Here is a 22,396-nt window from a genome sequence, read left to right as displayed (position 1 = left end):
ATAACTTTTGCACTGTCCACTTCCTGCTGTGACAAAACAAATTTCCCACGTGTGGGACTAATAAAGGCTATCTTATCTTATCTTAATCTGTTTACTCTGCTTTTCTTTCCTTTTTTGTTGCTTTATAAAAGCTACATTTATTCTTTTTGTTTGTTCGTTTGTTGTATTTGTTCAGCCTGTGTTATTGTTACGGTGTGAGCCTTGACTCACAGCCTGTGTTTGTTTGTACATAAGCTCAATAAAGTTACTTCACTCAGGTAGGAACCTTCCTGAGCGAAATGGATTCCTTGAACGTTCTCCTTTAATGTGACACTCCTGCTCCGAACAATCACTTCCGTAAACACGCAGTTCTCTTCCTGTTACTTTCGCGTGGTTTTGGACGGGACGTCCTGGAGTTTGTTTTCCGGAAGCGTGTTTCCTTTGATCAAACTAGTTAACGCCACAGTATCGAGAGCTGTACGGTGTGAGAGATGTAACGAGGGAGTCTCCTTTCCAGCTCTGTCTTTCAGCTTAACAAGCAAAGATCAGCGTTAGCTGCCCGGTGGGTTATGGAAATAGACGGTCGAGACTTTCTGAAGACCCCTTCTGTGAAGACGGTCAGATTTGGAGGTAGTGTTGCGGAGACGTTAGAGAAACACAAACACGTGAGTTGTATCTTAGGGTTGTCATTCTTGGAAAATGATAAAGAGAGATATTTATTTAGGGTTGTTGATTCTGGTGACACATCTACGAGATGGTCCACTAAGTTATTAAATGAATCTAGACCCACCTGCTGGCCTGTCTGTGGATTCTGCTGACCTTTGTAAAGTTGTTTACAAACACCTCTATGTTTCCTACGCTTTTGGTGAACTGCTTTTTTGGTGAGCTGTTTCTCCTTGTTTTTTAAGGGAGACTCGAGTGATTATGAACTCCTGAAACATCAGCTGGTTGATCCTGAGATAAAGGTAAGCATTAGTGTGAGGGCACCCTGTGGTGTGGTGGACTTTGCTTCTCAGTGAACGCCCTCTCCTCCGACAGGATGCTCAGATCATCAACTGGCTGCAAGAATTTCGGACTTGTGTGACCCACCTGACCAAGGATCATGAACAGCTCATTTATACTATACTGGTGAGTGTAAATATTAACATGATGCAAGGAGAAGAGGGGGTCCAAGTGATATGAGTCGATCTGAAACAAACATCACATCAACAAACTGCATGCTGCTGATTAGCCTGTCAGCATGGCAAGCAGACGGCTTAGCAGCAGATGTACCGTTGCCTCGGTGTCCGCCATTGTTGTGTAGCGTTTAAATGAGCTCATGGGACTTTTGGGTGTTGCTATAACGACCCCACGAACATTGAGGTGGTACTCAGTTATATTGTAAAATCACCAAAACCGAGCAGAATAGGTACGAGTGGAAAAGAGGCACAAGCTTTAATTTTTAAAAGGATCCATTTTAAAGTTTCAGAGCTTTTAATATGCAGCTGTTACTTTAGACCTAAACAGCAGCACTGAGTGCAGGCAGTGCACTAAATGACCAGATTAACCAGTTTCTGCAGCATTGATCACATGTTGCATTTTACCAGTATATTTTTATGTTCTATAGATTTTTAAATTTATTTGATAATGTTTCTGTTGGAGCTGTCATGAATTTTCTCTTTATGTGAAATGCATGTGAAATGCCCATTATAGTTTAGTTAGATACTGCCAACACCACCCCTCTCATGTGAGTGCGCAGGGCAAACCCCAAGTTAACTTACTGCTCACACTAATCACCACAGTTACAGAACAAATGTCACCTGACAGAAAAACATATAGAATCAAACACAGGATGAACTGTAGTCCTCGGGTCTGGGGCCCATCTGCACACTGAGCTGTAACACCAGCCATCCACTCCATCAGCAACAGACAAAAAAAGCGAGTGCAAGACAAACTGGCCTGTGTAGGACCTGCTGCCTCGCAACCCACCCAAACTACCCCACAACTGAGAGAAAAAATGAATTTGTTTGATCTTAAACATGTAAATGTTAAAAAAAAAAAAAAAGTCATCAGGAATTTGGCAAATACTTTTTCACAGCACTATTATAGCCTAAAAACAGGACCTAGGCAGGTTTTGTTCTTGTATTTGATTGACTTGCATTGACTGTGTAAATAACATACTGTAATGCTGTTGCTGGCCTCTTGTGGCAGTAAATTCAAACTTTGAATGAGGCAGTCTGTCATTATAGACTCATTCAAAAAAAAAGAGGATGGCAATGCCTTTTATTTTGTTTTCTGTAATAAATAAATGCCTATTGCAAGCTACACTGATAATACCTTGATTAGTATATTTTTATTATATTGTCATGAATATTATCGCATATTTCTTTGAAATATTGTTATAAAACTAATATAACTTATAACCTAGCCCTGTTCCTCAGTGTGGGTGAGAGGTCATTTGCTTTTTAAAGCAACATCTTAAACTAGTATGTATTAATAAAACAAAGAAATTAAATTGAGCCAAGAAAAAAGAGGGTAGATATACAAGATATAGAACATGTATGCTTTCACCAAATTTGTAACGACCTCATTCCAATATGAAATTCAATTTTCTTTATATTGCACCAAATCGCAACAACAGTCGCCTCTACAGTCGACAGGGAAAGTATTACAGGGAAGTGATCAGACCTGCAGAGAGAACCGCACATCCAGAACGCTGACTCGTTGTTCTTAGTTTAATCCACACCCATTTAGCCTTCTGCTCCTGTAGTAACCAGACAATAACCCTTGATCACTGATTCCCCACACCAGCGTTCAAGTTTGAATCAGGACCAATATTAGAGTCAAATATAAAATGAAAAAAAAAAAATTCACGGGAAAAGCCGTGGTTGATTTAACATGGACAAACAAACTTTTGTCAGTATGATATACTGTTGGGAATGTGTCATCTATTCTGTTATTTTGTTACACATTTTAAACCGTTCAGTCCACTGATACGGTCGAAGATAAAGTACTTTCTAACTCTAGCAGTGGATTATTTGGCCTTAGGTGTCTTCATGTGGTGTGAATCAGCAGACGTCCAAAAAGCTGATTGTGTTTATATGCTGGAAGACATTACACTGTGTGTGTGTGTGTGTGTGTGTGTGTGTGTGTGTGTGTGTGTGTGTGTGTGTGTTATAGAGGCTTCCTTGGCTGGGCCGGAGCCAGGCTGTGGTGGACGAGTACCTGGCCTTTCTGGGTAACCTGGTGTCAGCACAGACTGTCTACTTGTGTGCCTGCCTTAACATGGTGGTCTCCCACTTCACCCCCAGTATGTTACTCTGACTGGTACTGAAGTAATCATGATTCATACACGTGTTACAGTAGTAGGCTTGTGATGGTCAACGGGATGGAAATACGTGACTATCAGATGTATATATGTGATAAATATTCAAAAATTCTGTTAGATGTGGAGAAAAGCAACAAACAAAAGTCAAGAATATTTTCAGGTAGTGCTGTGCTTCTGGTGACTCGGCTCCATATTTGCAAATCTGATTTGCTGAAACATCTTCTGTGTAGTTGATGATAGACTTTTCCCAGCTTCAGTCTTAAAAACAACACAGTTCACAAATAATTGTGTATCCTTTTAAATTAACACCATCCATTGCAAGTTTACTGAGGAGCAGGACTGATAACTTTCACTGCTTAGCTCCTAAATTAATGTTAGTGTTATATTGTTAGCGATAGCCACTAACTTAATGGTAACTGAAGAGATGACTAATGTGCTTAAAGGGTTAAATCAGGGGTCCCCAATCTCAGTCCACGAGGGCCGGTGTCCCTGCAGGTTTTAGATCTCACCCTGGGTCAACACACCTGAATCACATGATTAGCTCATTACCAGGCCTCTGGAGAACTTCAAGACATGTTGAGGAGGTAATTTATCCATTTAAATCAGCTGTGATGGATCAAGGACACATCTAAAACCTGCAGAGATACCGGCCCTTGTGGACTGGGATTGGGGACCCCTGGGTTAAATGATTAATGCTAATGTGTGTGCCGCCCAGGTTAACCTTTATGATAACTGTTTAATACTTCAGTGTTGAGGAAATGGGAACTTTACTAATCCTTGATATTCCTCATAAAGACCTGTTCAGTGTTATGCATGGCAACTCCTCCTCACGTGTTCAGGTGTAATGAGGGGAGGGGTTGTGTGCAGACGGGCAGCTGTGTGACAGCTGGATGAGGCAAAGACAGTGTCTATACTGTAACCAATGGTATCTGATCTGACAGTCATTTTTAGGATCTGATACAGTATTGTTGTCTTTCTTGTTGTCATCACTTCTCTATTGCATGATGGAGAAACAACTTGTGTGTTTTTTCAGAGAGAGTGACCATCTGTGAAGGAGGAGTGGATATCTCTGATTCAGATGATGAAGATGAGAGTAAGATTTTTCTCTTCTCCTATGAAGTGGTTGTTTCAAACATCATAACCTTGCAGTGGTTCACATGTGTTGTCAAAGAAGTGAGACGCAGGTGTGAGCTTGTATGGCTTTTTTTTTTTTTATTTTTAAGATCTACCCAGAAACTTTGATCACTGTCACCAGGCGCTGCAGCTCATCATCAGATACGTTCCCTCGTAAGTCTGTGTCCCCTATTATTCTGCTGGCTTCTCTTCTTTATTTGTTTGGCCTTTAAAATCTGAATTTGTACACTTGAGCTTTGATTCATCACTGGACTTCTTTCTGTGGAGGACCCGAGTGACAAAATGAATTAATTAAAGGCACCATTAAATAATTCTTTAACATTGGAATTAATGAAATAAATATTTAATTACTTAATTAAATGCCCATTCATTTCATTTAGAAGCATTTAATAAATTATTTATTTATTTAGTTATTTCAAATTTTATTTAATTATTGACACATTTAATTCATTATTTAATAACGTATTTATTTAATTCATTTTGGCACTCAGGGGGCAGGGTTAACACTGATGGAGTCTTCCATTGCTTTGGCCTGGTGACCATTCTTTCAGTGGGCGTTTCTCCACAACCAGCATGTAGAAAATAACTGAACTGTGCTTTGAAATCACCTGTTTGTGTGTCACCAAATACACTTTTAATATTTTCTTAGCCGAGCATGTAGTGGTTTAATCTTCAGGTATCTGGTGGGTTTTTCAAGACAGAGCAAAAGTGCTTCGATGATTTCAGAGATGTCTGCCAGCTCAGTCTCACAGCACAGCGTGTGATAGACCTGCTCGCCTCCCAAGCACTCTGGTGCTAAACTGTCGACAAAGCTCAGGTCCCGGTACACAGCTGTCATAACCCCCGCTGACTGTACACCGACATTATTTACTGAGGTTATATCTGTCGGGTCTTTATTTCCTGATGTTCATATGTGTCATACTTGTTTCAGTCGCCAATTCTGAATTATAACTAACATTAAAAACATGTTTAAGGAGAAGAGAGCAAATAAATAATCAGTGATCAATAATCAGTGTGACCACACGCGTAATCTTTATAAAAAGAGATACCACTGGTGTTTCTGTCATGTAGTAACTGTTAGGTTTAACTGTACAAAGCTTGTGAGACACAGACTTCACAATGTGTCTGTGAAGGTTCTCAGTCATCCAGGTCATCGTAGTCAAAGGAGTTTGCAAAGAAAAGCGTCTGGACTTCTTTAAGTTGCTTGAAGACGTTTCACCTCTCATCCGAGAAGCTTCTTCAGTTCTAAGGTCAAATGGCCGAGAGTCCCAGATTTAAACCCAGTGGGAGTATCCCCCCAAGGAGGGACAAAGGACCCCCTGGTGATCCTCTGATCACATGCGCCAAGGTGTGAAAGCGGGTGTGGGACCTAATCAGCCAGGGTTTCGGGTGAGCTCATTATGAAACCTGGCCCCACCTTGTCATGTGAATTCCTGAGGTCAGATGGCCCAGGATGTGAGTGGGTGTTAAGGCGTCTGGGGAGGGAACTCAAAACTGGATTATAGATGGCAGACAGTTGGTGTCGTAAGCCACCGCCTCTGTTCAAAGATGGTCACTCACAGTGGACATAGATGGCCTCTTTCACTCCTCTTTCAAACCATCTGTCCTCTCTGTCCAAAATGTGAACATTGGCATCCTCGAAAGAGTGTCCTTTATCCTTAAGATGCAGATGGACTGCTGAGTCTTGTCCTGTGGAGGTGGCTCTTCTATGTTGTGCCATGCGCTTGTGAAGTGGCTGTTTGGTCTCGCCAATGTAGAGGTCTGGGCATTCCTCGCTGCACTGTACAGCATACACCACGTTGTTAAGTCTGTGTTTTGGAGTTTTGTCTTTCGGGTGAACCAGTTTCTGTCTGAGTGTGTTGCTGGGTCTGAAGTACACTGGGATGTCGTGCTTGGAGAAAACTCTCCTGAGTTTCTCTGATACACCGGCTACATAGGGGATGACAACGTTGTTGCGTCTGTCTTTCTTATCCTCCCTCGCTGGTGTCTGATCTTCTTTTCTCAGACTGACCTTAGAACTGAAGAAGCTTCTCGGATGAGAGGTGAAACGTCTTCAAGCAACTTAAAGAAGTCCAGACGCTTTTCTTTGCAAATTCCTTTGACAGACTTCACAATGTTTGACTAATATTTTAATTGTGAATATTAATCATGAGGCTAAACGGGCAGTCCAGCTGCTGCCATCAGGTCAGCATATTCAGGATATCTTTCGGTTATCTGGAATCACTGACCCTAACACTGGGAGCAGGATTAACGGTCACATGAAGCTGGTTATCAGCGCTCTGAGTTAACTCAGAGTTTCCCAGCACGGGCACATGAAAGTGTCGGCAACATCAAACTAATCTAACGGTCATCTACGAATCGAATTCACGGGTCATATCGATATTCTTTTACTAAAAATCAACCTTGTTAGTGCCAACTATTACAGAGATGTGAAATTCTACAATAAACAGACAATAAAATATACCAGTCTCAGGCAACACTGTTGTAAAAGAGATGGACGCTTGCGTTTGTCGCAGAGTGGAATGAATGTGACTGGTTGAACAGGTGTTCATGATGTGTGTTCTGTGTTATCTGCATTTCCATCAGTGTAAGAGACTCAGCAGCAGAAACAAACAGAACAACATTTATACATTTAACAAATCACCAGATTAATCCACGCATGTTCCCGTGACAATGCCACGCACTGTCTGCGCAGTGATTTTAGTACAGCACGACGCTCATTTAAAACATATTCCCCACATCATTCCCCGTTTAAAACACTTCAAACATGCTGTAAATAAAAGTGAAAACGTGGCACTTCCAGCTGATTTATAATCGAAATGATCAAACCTGCTGTTTGAGTTTGTATTCTCTCAGCTGCAGACTCGCTGCTGTTTAAAGGTTTGAGAGCAAAGATTTCATATAAAACAGACTCAGTCTACGTACACATTTGACATGAGGTCAGTAGTTACAGTGTCTGTGTCCTGTTCTAAGATCATATATGTAAAATTGTTTTTAGCCAACAGGAGAAAGTTAAATATAGTTGTGTCTGTGACTTTATATTACTGATGGCCATCAGGGAAACACAAAGACTGGAGGCAGACGGGCTGTTTTCATCATCAGCACATTTCCATGTGTTTCACAGTTTTACAGCAGGACCCTGCTGTACATGAAACAGCTGGCACTTCTGTAACTTACTGGCGATATGAGTGTTTACGTTTTTCATTACAAAAGAATTGTCTGACTTAGTTAACTAAAGTTAACTTGGAACACCGGGGCTGTGAGCTCAGTACACTCTGTACACGGTACGCTCCACTAACAGTCAGCTGGAACATTGCCGGAAACATCTGAGCACTTTTGCAAACATGTTCTATGTTGACAACCTGACCAGAGATGTGAAGATTACGCCACTACATTTTGAAATGCATTCTGGGATACCTGGCTGCCCCAAGTCCATACTACCACCAGTTCATAGCGATTGATTATCTAGGATCGACCTGTCTTGATTAACTTTGCACAGTAACCAATCAGATGTTAGACAAGCTGCAGTGGCAGCATTAACCCCGCCCCCGGGTTTGCTGGGTGAGGCTGACAGATAAAATTGATTCAAGAACACAGCCGCAGGGCCAGGAGTGCCAAAAGGAATTAAATAAAAAAAAAAGTAATTAAATAATTAATTACATTTGTCATTAATGAAATAATTAAATGTGTCATGAATCAAATACAATTTGAAATAAATAAATACATAATTTATTAAATGTTTTAAATGAAATGAATGGGCATTTAATGAATTATTTAAATATTTATTTCATTAATTCCAATTTTAATGAATTAATGAAAGATTTAATTAATTATTTAATGGTGTATTTAATCAATTCCTTTTGTCACTCCTGGCCCTCCATATTCTTTCAACCCCTTTGTGTGTAAAGGTTGTAATGTCTCTAGTGCTGTAACTTCACAAAACCATGGGGTTGGTGGTACTGCCCTTTAATAAACTGCAGTATTGCTCACATGTTCACATGCTAGGTATGTTTTTGGTAGTCATAACATAAGCAGGTATGAAATAGATATCCAGCTAGCTTTAAATCTGGCAAAATCCCATTTCCAAATCTGCCCACGGAGTTTGATTTAACTAGCTTATCTTTTCCCTTTAAGGTGGTATTCTTATCTTGCAATTGCTGCAAGTGAATTTCTTGCCTAACAGCCAAATTCCCTTTTGTCTCAGCAGGCTTTATTATAATATAACTTGCTTTCTTCTTCTTATTTGACATTAATTTACCTACTAATACAAACAAGTAGCCGCTAGCTTGTTACTGTAAACAAAAAAAAGTTATCTTGTAACTAATGTTGTTGCGAGATAAACACACAGGACCGAGCATAAATGGATACTTTGTGTACACTTTGTTTTATTTGATGTCAGTCAGCCTGCATTGTGGCTTCACTGTGATTTTCACCCCTCATGTTACATTTTTTTTAATGTTTTTGTAATGTAAAGATTTGTCCTCTTCTTTTAGCACAAGTCGCTTTCTGATGCCCATTTTGCAAGAAAGCTTTCCCTTCATACAGAAATCCTCAAGAACACTGGTAAGTTACAGGCAAGACCCTGACCTCCCCATACTATTAATAGGCTGTGGTCTATAACTTAAAATATGGAACGCCAGGACTGCCATAATGAATTAATTAAATACACCATTAAATAATTAATTAAATGTGGCAATAATTAATTAAAATGGGAAATAATTAATTAAATAAATATTTTTGACACATTTAATTAATTATTGCCACATTTAAATAATTATTTAATGGTGTATTTAATTAATTCATTTTGGCACACTTGAGTCCTTCAGGTCTCACCATGAAATAATTTTATCTGTCAACCTCACCCATCAAACCCAGGGGGCGGGGTTAACACTGATCGAGTCAAAACCATTGCTTTGGCCTGGTGGCCATTGTTTTTAGCAGGCGTTTCTGCACACCAAAAAACGGAATGTGGAAACTAACAGAACTGAACTTTGAAAAACCCTGTTTGTGTGTCACCAAATACCATTTTAGTATTTTTTTTAGCCGAGAATGTGGTGGTTTAATCTTCAGATGTCTGGTCAGTTTGTCAAGATACAGCCTCTTTGCAAAAGTGCTTTGACGATTTCGGAGATGTCTGCCCAGCCCAGTCTCACGGCAAAGCGTGGGACAGACCCGCTCGCCTCCCAAGCAATCGAGCTGTTATTACCATCGACAAAGCGCAGGCCCCGGTACACAGCTGTAATAACCCCGGCAGTATACACTGACTTCATTCACTGAGGTTATATTTATCGGGTCTTTATTTCCTGATGTCCTTATGTGTCATATGTGTTTCAGTCACCAATTCTGAATTATAACAAACATTAAAAACACGTTTAAGGAGGAGAGAGCAAATAAATAATCAGTGATCAATAATCAGTGTGACCACACGCGTAATCTTTATAAAAAGAGATACCACTGGTGTTTCTGTCATGTAGTAACTGTTAGGTTTAACTGTACAAAGCTTGTGAGACACAGACTTCACAATGTGTCTGTGAAGGTTCTCAGTCATCCAGGTCATCGTAGTCAAAGGAGTTTGCAAAGAAAAGCGTCTGGACTTCTTTAAGTTGCTTGAAGACGTTTCACCTCTCATCCGAGAAGCTTCTTCAGTTCTAAGGTCAAATGGCCGAGAGTCCCAGATTTAAACCCAGTGGGAGTATCCCCCCAAAGAGGGACAAAGGACCCCCTGGTGATCCTCTAATCACATGCGCCAAGGTGTGAAAGTATGAAACACATACAGACTTCATGATGTTGGGCTAATATTTTTATTGAGAATATTAATCATGAGGGTAAACGGCCCTGTACACCACGGAGCGAGGTCAGCATCTCCACGACATCTTCAGCTCTCTGAGTTAACCCAGTTTCCCAGCTGACTAATCTAACGGTCATCTACGAATATGTCACGGGTCATATCAATATGATTTTACAGAAAATCATCCTTATCACTGCCAACTATTCCAGAGATGTGGAAATCTACAGCATAAAGAACAGAAAAATATAGCAGTCTAGCAACACTGTAACAGAGATGAACGCATCAGTTTGTCACAGATCAAAGTGGAATGAAAGTGATTGGTTAAACAGGTGTTCGTGATCTGTGTTATCAGCGTAAGAGACTCAGCAGCAGATTAGAATAACATTTATACATTTAATAAATCACCAAATTAATACTCGCAAGAAACGAGCAAACCTGTTCCGACAGTTTGAGTTTGTATTCCCTCAGCTGCAGACTCGCTGTTGTTTAAATGTTTGAGAGCGAAGATTAGATATAGATTATATAAAAAAATCCAGCCGCTCTGCTGGATTGACGCATAAGCAGCTGTAATGTAAACAGCTGGCACAGCGGAAACCTACCGGCGACATGAGTGTTTATGTTTGTCATTGCAAAAGAACTGTCTGAATGGTTAACTGAATTTAACTTGGATAAATTATAGTTAAGGAGTATCACAGATAACGCCCACGGAGCTGTGTGACTGTTCACCACTACACTGAAATAAGTAGGCTATTACTGAAATACACGTGCTGTATCATAAACCATGATATAAATAGGGAGGTCCTACTAACATGTTTAGTTTTAAAGGACACCTTCCTGCCTTTAGTCTCATTCATGAATTAGTTTTCTTCTAACATCCAGAAGTCTGCACGTTTCATAGTTTCTAACAAGCCTTTGACAGTTAAACATAACATGACCGAAAAAGCAACAACTACAAAAAAAAAACCTCCACACAAATTATATGTTAACCTCATTTAGTTTTAGTTAGGTAAACTCTAAAAATTCTAACAGATACCTGGTGCTTAGAATACAGTTGATGATGATGTAATATTTCTGTCCAGGTTGCGGTCTTCATGATGAACATGCTGTTGCAAACTCTGCTCCTCTCGGTGGAAATGCGCCTTCTCTTTCCTCTTTGTATAAAAACATTTTTAAAGTCAGTTTAATCTCAAAATTGACTGTCAAATCCAAAACACACCAGAAAAGCGAATGGTTCAGTCTAACACAGTGAACCATTAAACTTCAGTAAAACTATGCGGTTATGAAACGTAACTTTGACCTCAGCCAAACCGATTTGCTCAGTTGTAAATAAAACAGCGAAGTAAACGTGACCTGACAGACAGAACCTGAGTGAATTAAGTCCAGTGTTTAACCACTGAGAGCTAAAACTCAGGTGAGGTTTCAAAGCTGTGTGCCGGTGATTGGACATCAGCCGCTGATAAAGCTGGTTCGCCTATAAAGTGCTCTATTGGGAAACAAGCTCCAGCAGCTCTGCCCTCGGGGAAAAAAAACTATATTTACTTATCTTGTGCAGAAAAATGCGCCGACATTGCGTTATATCGAGCACTGGCTGCCCAGTTAAACTGTGACTATCACCAGGTAACGTGGGCGTGTTTCTTGAATTAGCAGCAGGTGTTAAACAGCTGACAGGTGAGGAGGAGGATGCATGCAGGTAAACTGAGGGCCTGTTGAGCTGATCGCTGGTGTCCTGAGAAACATGTCAGCTCGTTCTTTATGTTACAGAAGCACAGAGACAAAAGATTGGGTGGAAAGAGACGATCGTTTGGTGCAAACGAGAGTCTGCGAATGCAACATGTGAAACACAGAGAGTAGAATATGTAAACAAACCGGTTAACGTACTCCCCCCCCCCCCCCCAAAAAAAAACCCCCAACTAACAAACAAACAAAAAAACAGTTAAGCTGGAACACCGGGGCTGTGAGCTCGGTACACTCTGTCAGCTGACTGTTAGCAGAGCGAGTGACATCTCTGAAAACATCTGAGCACTTTTGCAAACATGTTCTATGTTGACAACCTGACCAGACATGTGAAGATTACGCCACGACATTCGCAGCTAAAACACTATTAAAAGTGTAGTTGGTGACAGAAAAACGGGGTATTTTAAAACTTTACACCACCACCATTGCTGCCTGTGATTTGAAATACATTCTGGGATACCAAGTCCATACAAGCAATCAATTATCTAGGATCGACCTGTCTTGACTTACTTTGCACGGCAACCAATCAAATGTTAGAGAAGCTGCAATGGCAGCGTTAACCCCGCCCACTTAGTTTGATGGGTGAGGCTGACAGATAAAATGATTTCAAGCCGAGACATGAAGGGGACAAAAGTGCCAAAATTAATAAAATAAATAAATCATTAAATAACTAGAAAGTGCATTTTCTGAAGAAACTGCAGTGTGAATGCTTGAATCTGAATGTATGCACTGAAATGAATTAATTGCTGAATTTTAAGTTAAAAATGTTGAATGAGCTGGAAAATACAGAGTTTTTAACCTGAAAACAAAAGTGCAGAACTTTTGAAAGCTGATGTTCACACAGAAGAAGTTGGAAAATAGCTGAAAAGTTTTTAAATTAAAATTAGAAAAACCTAAGAAATGAGAAAAGAACATTTAGAGTCAGAAAACATCTGAATGAATATTAAAAGTTCATATTCTTTGAATCACTGAATGACTAAAATCTGATCCCTCCACTTGGATCCACACAGTTTAAAAACTTTACATCTCTGAGCTTTGAAAGACATGCTGTTGGAAAGAGAACAACGATGGCTTCGTTTTGAGGGTAAAATGATAGCTGTAGAGCAAACACTGTGGACACAGCAGCAGTTGAAAGAGAAGTGTTTAAGATGAATCTTGGCACAGTGAGAGACAGAGCTCGTTAGGCAGGCAGGCGTGAGCCTGGTTGCTATAGTGACTGCACCCAATGGCTCCATACACACGCACACAGACATGCACCTCACGTTTGCTGCTTAAAATGAACAGAAAAGTCAGGCCCAAACAAATCGTTCCCAAATGAAAAGTATAGGTCCTATTGACAAAATTCTTTCACCGTGAGCGACAGCAATGTCTAGTCTACCGAATTCTCAGTTTTCATGCCTGTGGAGTTTATTATATGGACGTGGTGACAGTGGAAAGACAGCCTGTACTTCTGATTTTCAAACGAACCTTCTGAGCCATTTTAACATTAGAGTCTATGGAAGAGTTGGAGGGAGGAGGCTGTGCATTGGTGACATTTATGAAAGAACCATAACACCTAGGACAATAGTAAACACATTGGGTGAAAGAGGACAGCGATGGCTACGTTTTGAGGGTAAAATCATACCTGTACAGCAAACACCGCGGACACAGCAGCAGTTTTAAAAAAGATTTTAAGATTAATTTTTTTGCTCCTCTCACTCTAGCAGTTGAGCTGTCTCACTCTAGCCCCAACATTCCGTCCCATACACACCCATTATAAACTCTGAAACGGCTGAAAAATCATCATGAAACTTAAACTGGAACTGAAGAAAAAGTATAATAGATATTGAAAAGATGAATACAAGTTGAATAGTTAAATGTCTTGTCTTCATTTTAAAGTTTGAATGGTGGCTCTATGTCAATGTATATGGAAGTAGTAAGAGTTTAAAAATGAGTAAGTTGAATGAGGATTTGAAGGGTCTCCCCATTGAAATACATGGGAAATTTTTGTTGAAAAAAGTTGAATAAAATTAAAAATATAAATGTTAAAAATGAGAAAAGTAGAAGCAGTCATGTCCTAAAGAAGAGGAATCTAACGGTGTTTGAATGGTTTTTCTAAGTTGAACGGTTTTGAAGGAGTTAGATGCCAAAAAACGTACGGAATATGAAATAATAATAATAAAGATTAGAAGAACAATACTGTGAATGCTTTTACAAGCATTCACACTAATAATAAAGATTACAACAACAATACTGTGAATGCTTTTACAAGCATTCACACTAACTAGAAAGTGCATTTTCTGAAGAAACTGCAGTGTGAATGCTTGAATCTGAATGTATGCACTGAAATGAATTAATTGCTGAATATTAAGCCAAAAATATTGAATGAGCTGGAAAATACAGAGTTTTTAACCTGAAAACAAAAGTGCAGAACTTTTGAAAGCTTATGTTCACACAGAAGAAGCTGGAAAATAGCTGAAAATGTTTTAAATGTAAATTAGAAAAAGCTAAGTAATGAGAAAAGAAAATTAGAGTCAGAAAATATCTGAATGAATATTAAAAGTTCATATTCTTTGAATCACTGAATGACTAGAATGTGATCCCTCCACTTGGATCCACACAGTTTGAAAGGTTTAAATCTCTGAGCTTTGAAAGACACGCTGTTGTAAAGAGAAAAACGATGGCTTTGTTTTGAGGGTAAAATGATGGCTGTAGAGCAAACACTGTGGACACAGCAGCAGTTGAAAGAGAAGTGTTTAAGATGAATCTTGGCACAGTGAGAGACAGAGCTCGTTAGGCAGGCAGGTGTGAGCCTGGTTGCTATAGTGACTGCACCCATTGGCTCCATACACACGCACACAGACATGCACCTCACTTTTGCTGCTTAAAATGAACAGAAAAGTCAGGCCGAAACAAATCGTTCCCAAATGAAAAGTACAGGTCCTATTGACGAAATTCTTTCACCGTGAGCGGCAGCAATGTCTAGTTTACCTAATTCTCAGTTTTCATGCCTGTGGAGTTTATTATATGGACGTGGTGACAGTGGAAAGACACTATGCTCTTCTGATTTTCAAACGAACCTTCTGAGCCATTTTACCATTGGAGTCTATGGAGGAGTTGGAGGGAGGAGGCTGTGCTTTGGTGACATTTATGAAAGAACCATAACACCTAGTACAATAGTAAACACATTGGATGAAAGAGGACAGCGATGGCTATGTTTTGAGGGTAAAATCATACCTGTAGAGCAAACGCTGTGGACACAGCAGCAGTTTTAAAAAAGATTTTAAGATGAATTTTTTTGCTCCTCTCACTCTAGCAGTTGAGCTGTCTCACTCTAGCCCCAACATTCCGTCCCATACACACCCATTATAAACTCTGAAACGGCTGAAAAAACATCATGAAACTTAAACTGGAACTGAAGAAAAACTATAATAGATATTGAAAAGATAAATACAAGTTGAATAGTTGAATGTCTTGTCTTCGTTTTAAAGTTTGAATGGTGGCTCTATGTCAATGTATGTGGAAGTAGATACAGTTTAAAGAGGAGTGAGTTGAAGGAGAATTTGAAGGGTCTCCCCATTGAAATACATGGGAAATTTTTGTTGAAAAAAGTTGAATAATTTTAAAAATATAAATGTTAAAAATGAGAAAAGTAGAAGCAGTCATGTCCAAAAGAAGAGGAATCTAACGGTGTTTGAATGGTTTTTCTAAGTTGAACGGTTTTGAAGGAGATAGATGCCAAAAAACGTACGGAACATGATATAATAATAACTAGAAAAATTTGCATTTCCTGCGAAAATGCTGTGTGGATGCCTTGACGCTGAAGCTGTCTGCTGAAAAGCTGAAAAAGATGAAAAGTTGCAAAAAGTTGTTGTGGAGAGACGGACAATTCTGCTGAAATGAGCAGAAGCTGCTGAGAATTGTGCTGATAACAGGTGAAAAGGCTGAAAGTTTTGCAGAAAAGAGGTGGATCAGCAGAATTTCTGCAGAAAAGAGGCAAAGAAGCAGAAACTTGCGCTGAAAAGAGATGAATCAGCAGAGTTTCTGCTGAAAAGAGTTTTTTTTCTGAAAACAGCCAAAAAGCTGGAATTTGTGCTGAAAAGGGTGAAAAAATGAAAATTTTGCTGAAAAGGGGTGAAGAAGCTAAAGTATACCAAATCAAAGTATTTGTGCCAAAACATAGTATTTCTGCCATATTGTGGTATTTGTGCCACAAAAGTTACTACATTACAACATGAATACGGATTAAAGATGAAAGAAACTGGCAACAAATTCCTCCACTACAAACCAGTCTGATACCACTTCTTTGCAGTGTTCACGTTTACTAAGGCACTACCCAAAAGGCGCCACAAGAGGGCACTCCAACACAAGAGATGACCTATGTACACTGATGCACTTAGTAACAGTCAGCCTCCTACTTAGCCATTACGTAATACAGCGATATTACAGTGTACAAATTCACATAAATTTGCAGGGGAAAAAACAAAAGCAGGAACAAGCCCAAAACAATAAAATAACTGGGCTGCCATAGCTATTGCTAACTAGCACATACGCCAAAGGTAACTAAAACCAATACCAACCAATGTTTTTGCAGAAACACTGTAATTTCACTCAAATACTATGAAATAGCAGTAATACTATGATTTGGCAGAAATACTATGTCTTTGCAGAAACACTGTAATTTCACTCAAATAATATCAAATAGCAGTAATACTATGATTTGGCAGAAATACTATGTTTCAGTACAAATACTATGACAAAGCAGAAATACTATGACTTAGAAGTAATACTATAACAAAAGGATTCCTCAAAATACTATGAAATTGCAGTAATTCTATGATTTGGCAGAAATACTGTACTTCAGACAAATACAATGCTTTGGTACAAATACTATATTTTGATTTGAATACTATGATTTGGCACGAGTAGTATGATTTAGTACAAATACTACGAATTGGCAGAAATACTGTGACTTAGTAGTAATACTATAACATAACAGATATACTATGATTTTGCAGACAGTCTATGTTTTTGCACAACTAGCACAATATGGCAGAAATACTATGATTTGGCACAAGTACTATGATTTAGTACAAATACTCTTATTGGCACAAATACTATGTTTCAGTACAAATACTACGATTTGGCAATAATACTGGGTTTAAGCACAACTACTGAGATTTGGGTGAAATACTATGATTTAGAAGAAATACTATGACTTCGTTACAAATACAATGTTTTGGTTCAAATAATATGATTTGCAAAAATACTATGATTTGGCACAAGTACCATGATTTAGTACAAATACTACAATTTCGCTCAAATACTATGAAATTGCAGTGATACTATGATTTTGAAGGAATACTATGATTTGGTAGAAATACTATGCCTTAGTAGTAATACTATAACATAGCAGATATAATGTGATTTTGCAGACATAGTATGTTTTTGCACAAATACTACGATTTCGCTCAAATACTATGGAATTGCAGTAATACTATGATTTGGAATACTATGATTTGGTAGGAATACTATGCCTTAGTAGTAATACTATAACATAACAGATATACTATGATTTTGCAGAAATTCTATGTTTTTGCACAAATACTACAATTTGGCAGAAATACTATGTTTGGTCAGTAATACTATGATTTGCTATAAATACTATGATTTGGCACATATACTATAATCAGCAGATATACTATAACATAACAGAAATTCTACGACTTAGTAGTAACACTATAATATAACAGAAATTTTAACTGGACACAAATAACATGATTTGGCACAAAACCATGATTTGGCAAAAAAATACGATGATATTGCAGAAATACTATGATTGGGTACAAATACTATGATTTGGCACAAGTACTATGAATAAGTACAAATACTATAATTTGGCAGAAATACTATGATTTAGCAGAAATACTATGTTTTAACATAAATAATATCTTTTGACAGAAATTTCTGCTAAAAGGTACTATTTCTGCTTTTTAGCAGAAATACTGAAATTTTGCATAAACACTATGATTTGGGATAAATACTATGATTTGGCAGATATACTATATTCAGCAAATATACTATAACATAACAGACATTCCTCCACTTAGTAGTAATCTCATAACATAAAATAAATATTATGGTTCTGCCCCAAAACCATGATTTGGCACAAATACCATGATTTTTCAAAAATACTATGATTTAGCAGAAATACTATGATTGAGCAGAAGTACTAAGATGTAGTAGAAGTACTTTGATTTAGCACAAATACTATTATGGAGGAGTAATACTTTAACATGGGAGAAATATTGATACTCACACACACATACACAGAGAGCAAAGTGTACAGGGGCTGTTAAGAGTCTGTGCTTGGTATATCTAGGTCAGCTAAATTGGCTGCACCTGCTGTAATCAGCACTTACACACACAGAGACAGAGAGAGCTATGGGTTTTCTTCAGTGTATTTCTCACATTCAGGATTCCCCTTGAACAAATGGCCATAATTTGCTAACCGTAGGGAGATAGAACGGTCATTCTGACACCGTTTTGTTCAGAAGAGATGGGGAATCTGGAGGTCTTCATAATTCCAAGATAAAATATAAATTATTAAAGATATATGACTTGTAATACACTGTAACTGAGTAGAGGCAAAGCAAAACTGCCTTGACTTGCCCTCAAACAACGTTTTCTAACTCTAAATCTATATGGAGCATCAAAATCATTCTTTCACCGTAAGAAACAGCAGGCTTTGGTGAACAGCCATGGAAATTTTCAGGTCTCTGTTTAAATCCAGCAAAAGATATGACGAGAGAAAAAAGTGCCTCATTTCCAGAGTTTGAAATCTGAAGAAATCTGAGCGAGGGACAAATTTCCTATCCTCAAACAAGTGTAATTCATGGCCAAACGGTAATAGGTGAGGAAAAAATTCTTGAATTGTGAGCATCAGGGATGCCTGAAGATATATTGGCACAAGCGTCATGTCTCAACTTTGTTTCGTTAAGGAGATATGACGATTTGAAAATGCCTCTCATTAGAGAATTCAAGCGTTGATTTTGAAGAAACTCTCCATTGAGTTTCTATGGAGAGTTTTGAGACTTTATGTTACTCTGAGGAGATTTGCAAAAGTCTATAAGTCCCACAACAATGATAGTGACATTTTCTGAATGCCAGCAAAAATACCTACGTTTTGATGTATAATTTGTGGGGTTGAGTGGAAATTGAGCGAGTAGCAAGAAGTTGTTCAGACATGAAGAGAAAATTCAGAAAGGACGAGTGCACACTCTGAGTTAATTGCATAGCAACCATAACAACGCATGTATTTTCTGAAAAATCACAATTTTGCAACTGAAAACTTGAAGAGGTATAAAATTAAACGGTAACAGATATGAAAAAGCTGAATCATTCAGGAATAGCCCAATAGTCTGAGAACATTTTAAAGTTTGAATGGAGTTTCTAGGTGAAAGTATGACAAAGTAGTTAAGTTTCAAAAACAAGCAAGTTTTAGCAGAATTGTGGAAGTTTTCCATTCATTTCAATGGGACAAATTAAAGGAAAAAAGTGTAATATTTTAAAAAGTATAATAGTAATAAACACCAAAAGTCATAGCAAACATTAGCAGAAAGAGCAGAACAGTATAGAGTTTGAACGGAGAAAATCGGCTGAAAACTGAGGCAGTAGATAGACGGCAAAAAGCGTCGGAAGCAACTTGAAGAATAACTAGAAAATTTGCATTTCCTGCGAAAATGCTGTGTGGATGCCTTGACGCTGAAGCTGTCTGCTGAAAAGATGAAAAAGATGAAAAGTTGCAAAAGTTGTTGTGGAGAGACGGACAATTCTGCTGAAATGAGCAGAAGCTGCTGAGAATTGTGCTGATAACAGGTGAAAAGGCTGAAAGTTTTGCAGAAAAGAGGTGGATCAGCAGAATTTCTGCAGAAAAGAGGCAAAGAAGCAGAAACTTGCGCTGAAAAGAGATGAATCAGCAGAGTTTCTGCTGAAAAGAGTTTTTTTTTTTTCTGAAAACAGCCAAAAAGCTGGAATTTGTGCTGAAAAGGGTGAAAAAATGAAAATTTTGCTGAAAAGGGGTGAAGAAGCTAAAGTATACCAAATCAAAGTATTTGTGCCAAAACATAGTGTTTCTGCCATATTGTGGTACTACTACATTACAACATGAATACGGATTAAAGATGAAAGAAACTGGCAACAAATTCCTCCACTACAAACCAGTCTGATACCACTTCTTTGCAGTGTTCACGCTACTACTAAGGCACTACCCAAAAGGCGCCACAAGAGGGCACTCCAACACAAGAGATGACCTATGTACACTGATGCACTTAGTAACAGTCAGCCTCCTTGAATTGGCAGAAATAATGTGATTTAGTAGTAATACTATAACATAACAGATATACTGTGATGTTGCAGACATAGTATGTTTTGCACTACTCATTTGTAGTGAAAAAAATAGCAATATAAATTACAGGTCTGTGATAGTGTATAAATTTGTAGTGAAAAAAAATGTTGACCAAGGTGGGATTGAACCCACGACCTTTGAGCTGCAGAGCCGTGTCATTACTGATTGCGCCATCTGGCAAGAGGGCAGGCGGCTGAAAAACAAAGAGATCAGCAATCAGAAATAGATCGCGGTGAGAGGTGAAAAGCGCCGTTTTTGGAGTTACAAAACGTCGTGTAACTCAAAAACTAGGAGGGCTATCAGCATCAGCAGTTGCTGAAAACAAGCGAAAAAGCAGAATTATCTGCTAAAAAGAGGTGTAGAAGCGTTTGATGGAGATGGCTTTATGTGTAAGGGTACACTGAAGAGTGTCAAGAAAGCAGAGTGCATGCAAGTGGGGATGATGTGTAGCAACTGTCACAGGTAGGACTCGACCCTCTGCCACCGGGTCTCACAGTAGCTTCTCAACCCTCTGAGCCAAATGAGGTCTGGTCACAAAGGGGCGGGTGCCTAAAACACAGAGACTTGAGCAGTCAGAATTAGATCGCGGAGAGGCGTAAAAGCGCCGATTTTTCGGAGTTACAAAACGTCGTGTAACTCAAAAACTAGGTGGGATAGAAGCACAATTCTTGTACTGGGTAAATCAGCAGACTTTGCTGAACTTTGACTGCGATTTTCATAGCTCTTTGTACCTCCGTCATGGAGATATGACGAGAGAAGAAACGGCTTCATTTTAAGAGTTGGAAAACAAACGTAATTTATGGCTCAACAGTAAGATGACAGTAAAACTGCTCCAACCGTGACTGGCAGCACTGTCTGAAGATGAATTGGAACAAGCTTCTCATCTTAACTTTGCTTTATTAAAATTATTATGGCACATACAAGTCTTGCAAATAAGCACACAGGAAAGCTTGAGCTTGTAATTCCACCCCAAGCTGGTAGGAGAAGCTTTTTATTAAACACTTGCTTGTTCTACAATGTGCTTCAAGGGTCAATAACAGCATAACAGAACTCACTTATGGTACTGCATTCTTCCTTCCTATAAAACAATAACTGTCAGTGACTTTGTACCATAGTATAAACACAACATTCAAGACAACAGTTAAAAGTAACGTAACCATAAACAATGAAACAAGAACATCTAAACAGCAGCACATGTCCCAAGGCATGATGGGAGAGGACTAGCTGTTCCCCAACACGCCACATTATTTATGATTTATGATTTGGCAGAAACACTGGGACTTGGTATGATTTACATGAAATACTTTGATTTAGCAGAAAAACTATAATCTAGCAGAAAGCACCTCAGCATAGCAGAAATTCTATGAGCAGAATTACTAGGATTTAGCACAAACGCTATGATTTGTCTCAAAAACCTTTATTTTGCAGTTATATTGTGATTTGGCAGAAATACTGTGCTTTGGAGCAAATACCAAAATTTGGCAGAAATACTATGAGCAGTAATAATATAACGTAGCAGAAATACAAATATTTTGTGGAAATACTATGATACTATGAAAAGCTAAAACGATGAAAAGTTGCAAAAAGTTGTATGGTGGTGAAAAAAAAAAAATGCCCACTGAGCAGGATTCGAACCTGGCCCTCCTGGTCTCAAGGTGGCTATTCATTTCCCTGAGCCAAAGTCATTCTTACAAAGAAGAGGTGGAGAGACGGACAATTCTGCTGAAATGAGCAGAAGCTGCTGAGAATTGTGCTGATAAGAGGTCAAAAGGCTGAAAGTTTTGCAGAAAAGAGGTGAATCAGCAGAATTTTTGCAGAAAAGAGGTAAAGAAGCAGAAACTTGCACTGTAAAGAGATGAATCAGCAGAGTTTCTGCTGAAAAGAGGTTTTTTTTTCTGAAAACAGCCAAAAAGCTGGAATTTGTGCTGAAAAGGGGTGAAAAAATGAAAATTTTGCTGAAAAGGGGTGAAGAAGCTAAAGTATACCAAATCAAAGTATTTGTGCCAAAACATAGTGTTTCTGCCATATTGTGGTACTACTACATTACAACATGAATACGGATTAAAGA

At 38.6% G+C, this 22,396-nt stretch overlaps 1 protein-coding gene across 3 annotated transcripts in view; it reads left to right on the top strand.

Annotated features, from left to right (window-relative positions):
• The first annotated feature begins 346 nt into the window (after positions 1 to 346).
• Positions 347 to 22,396, top strand: part of rrn3 (RRN3 homolog, RNA polymerase I transcription factor) — a 68,888-nt gene continuing 46,838 nt past the window's right edge. For all 3 annotated transcript variants that reach the window (XM_039611385.1, XM_039611384.1, XM_031755967.2), the window contains exons 1-7: positions 347 to 644; positions 888 to 944; positions 1,018 to 1,107; positions 3,139 to 3,268; positions 4,320 to 4,379; positions 4,510 to 4,573; positions 8,914 to 8,983. In XM_039611385.1, the coding sequence (XP_039467319.1) occupies positions 549 to 644; positions 888 to 944; positions 1,018 to 1,107; positions 3,139 to 3,268; positions 4,320 to 4,379; positions 4,510 to 4,573; positions 8,914 to 8,983 (567 nt within the window). In that variant the 5' untranslated portion in view covers positions 347 to 548. The remainder of the gene's footprint in view (positions 645 to 887; positions 945 to 1,017; positions 1,108 to 3,138; positions 3,269 to 4,319; positions 4,380 to 4,509; positions 4,574 to 8,913; positions 8,984 to 22,396) is intronic.

The sequence above is a fragment of the Oreochromis aureus genome, linkage group 4 (genome assembly GCF_013358895.1).
Source record: "Oreochromis aureus strain Israel breed Guangdong linkage group 4, ZZ_aureus, whole genome shotgun sequence".
In the NCBI taxonomy this organism is placed as follows: domain Eukaryota; kingdom Metazoa; phylum Chordata; class Actinopteri; order Cichliformes; family Cichlidae; genus Oreochromis; species Oreochromis aureus.
This window is presented reverse-complemented; position numbering and strand designations above follow the sequence as displayed.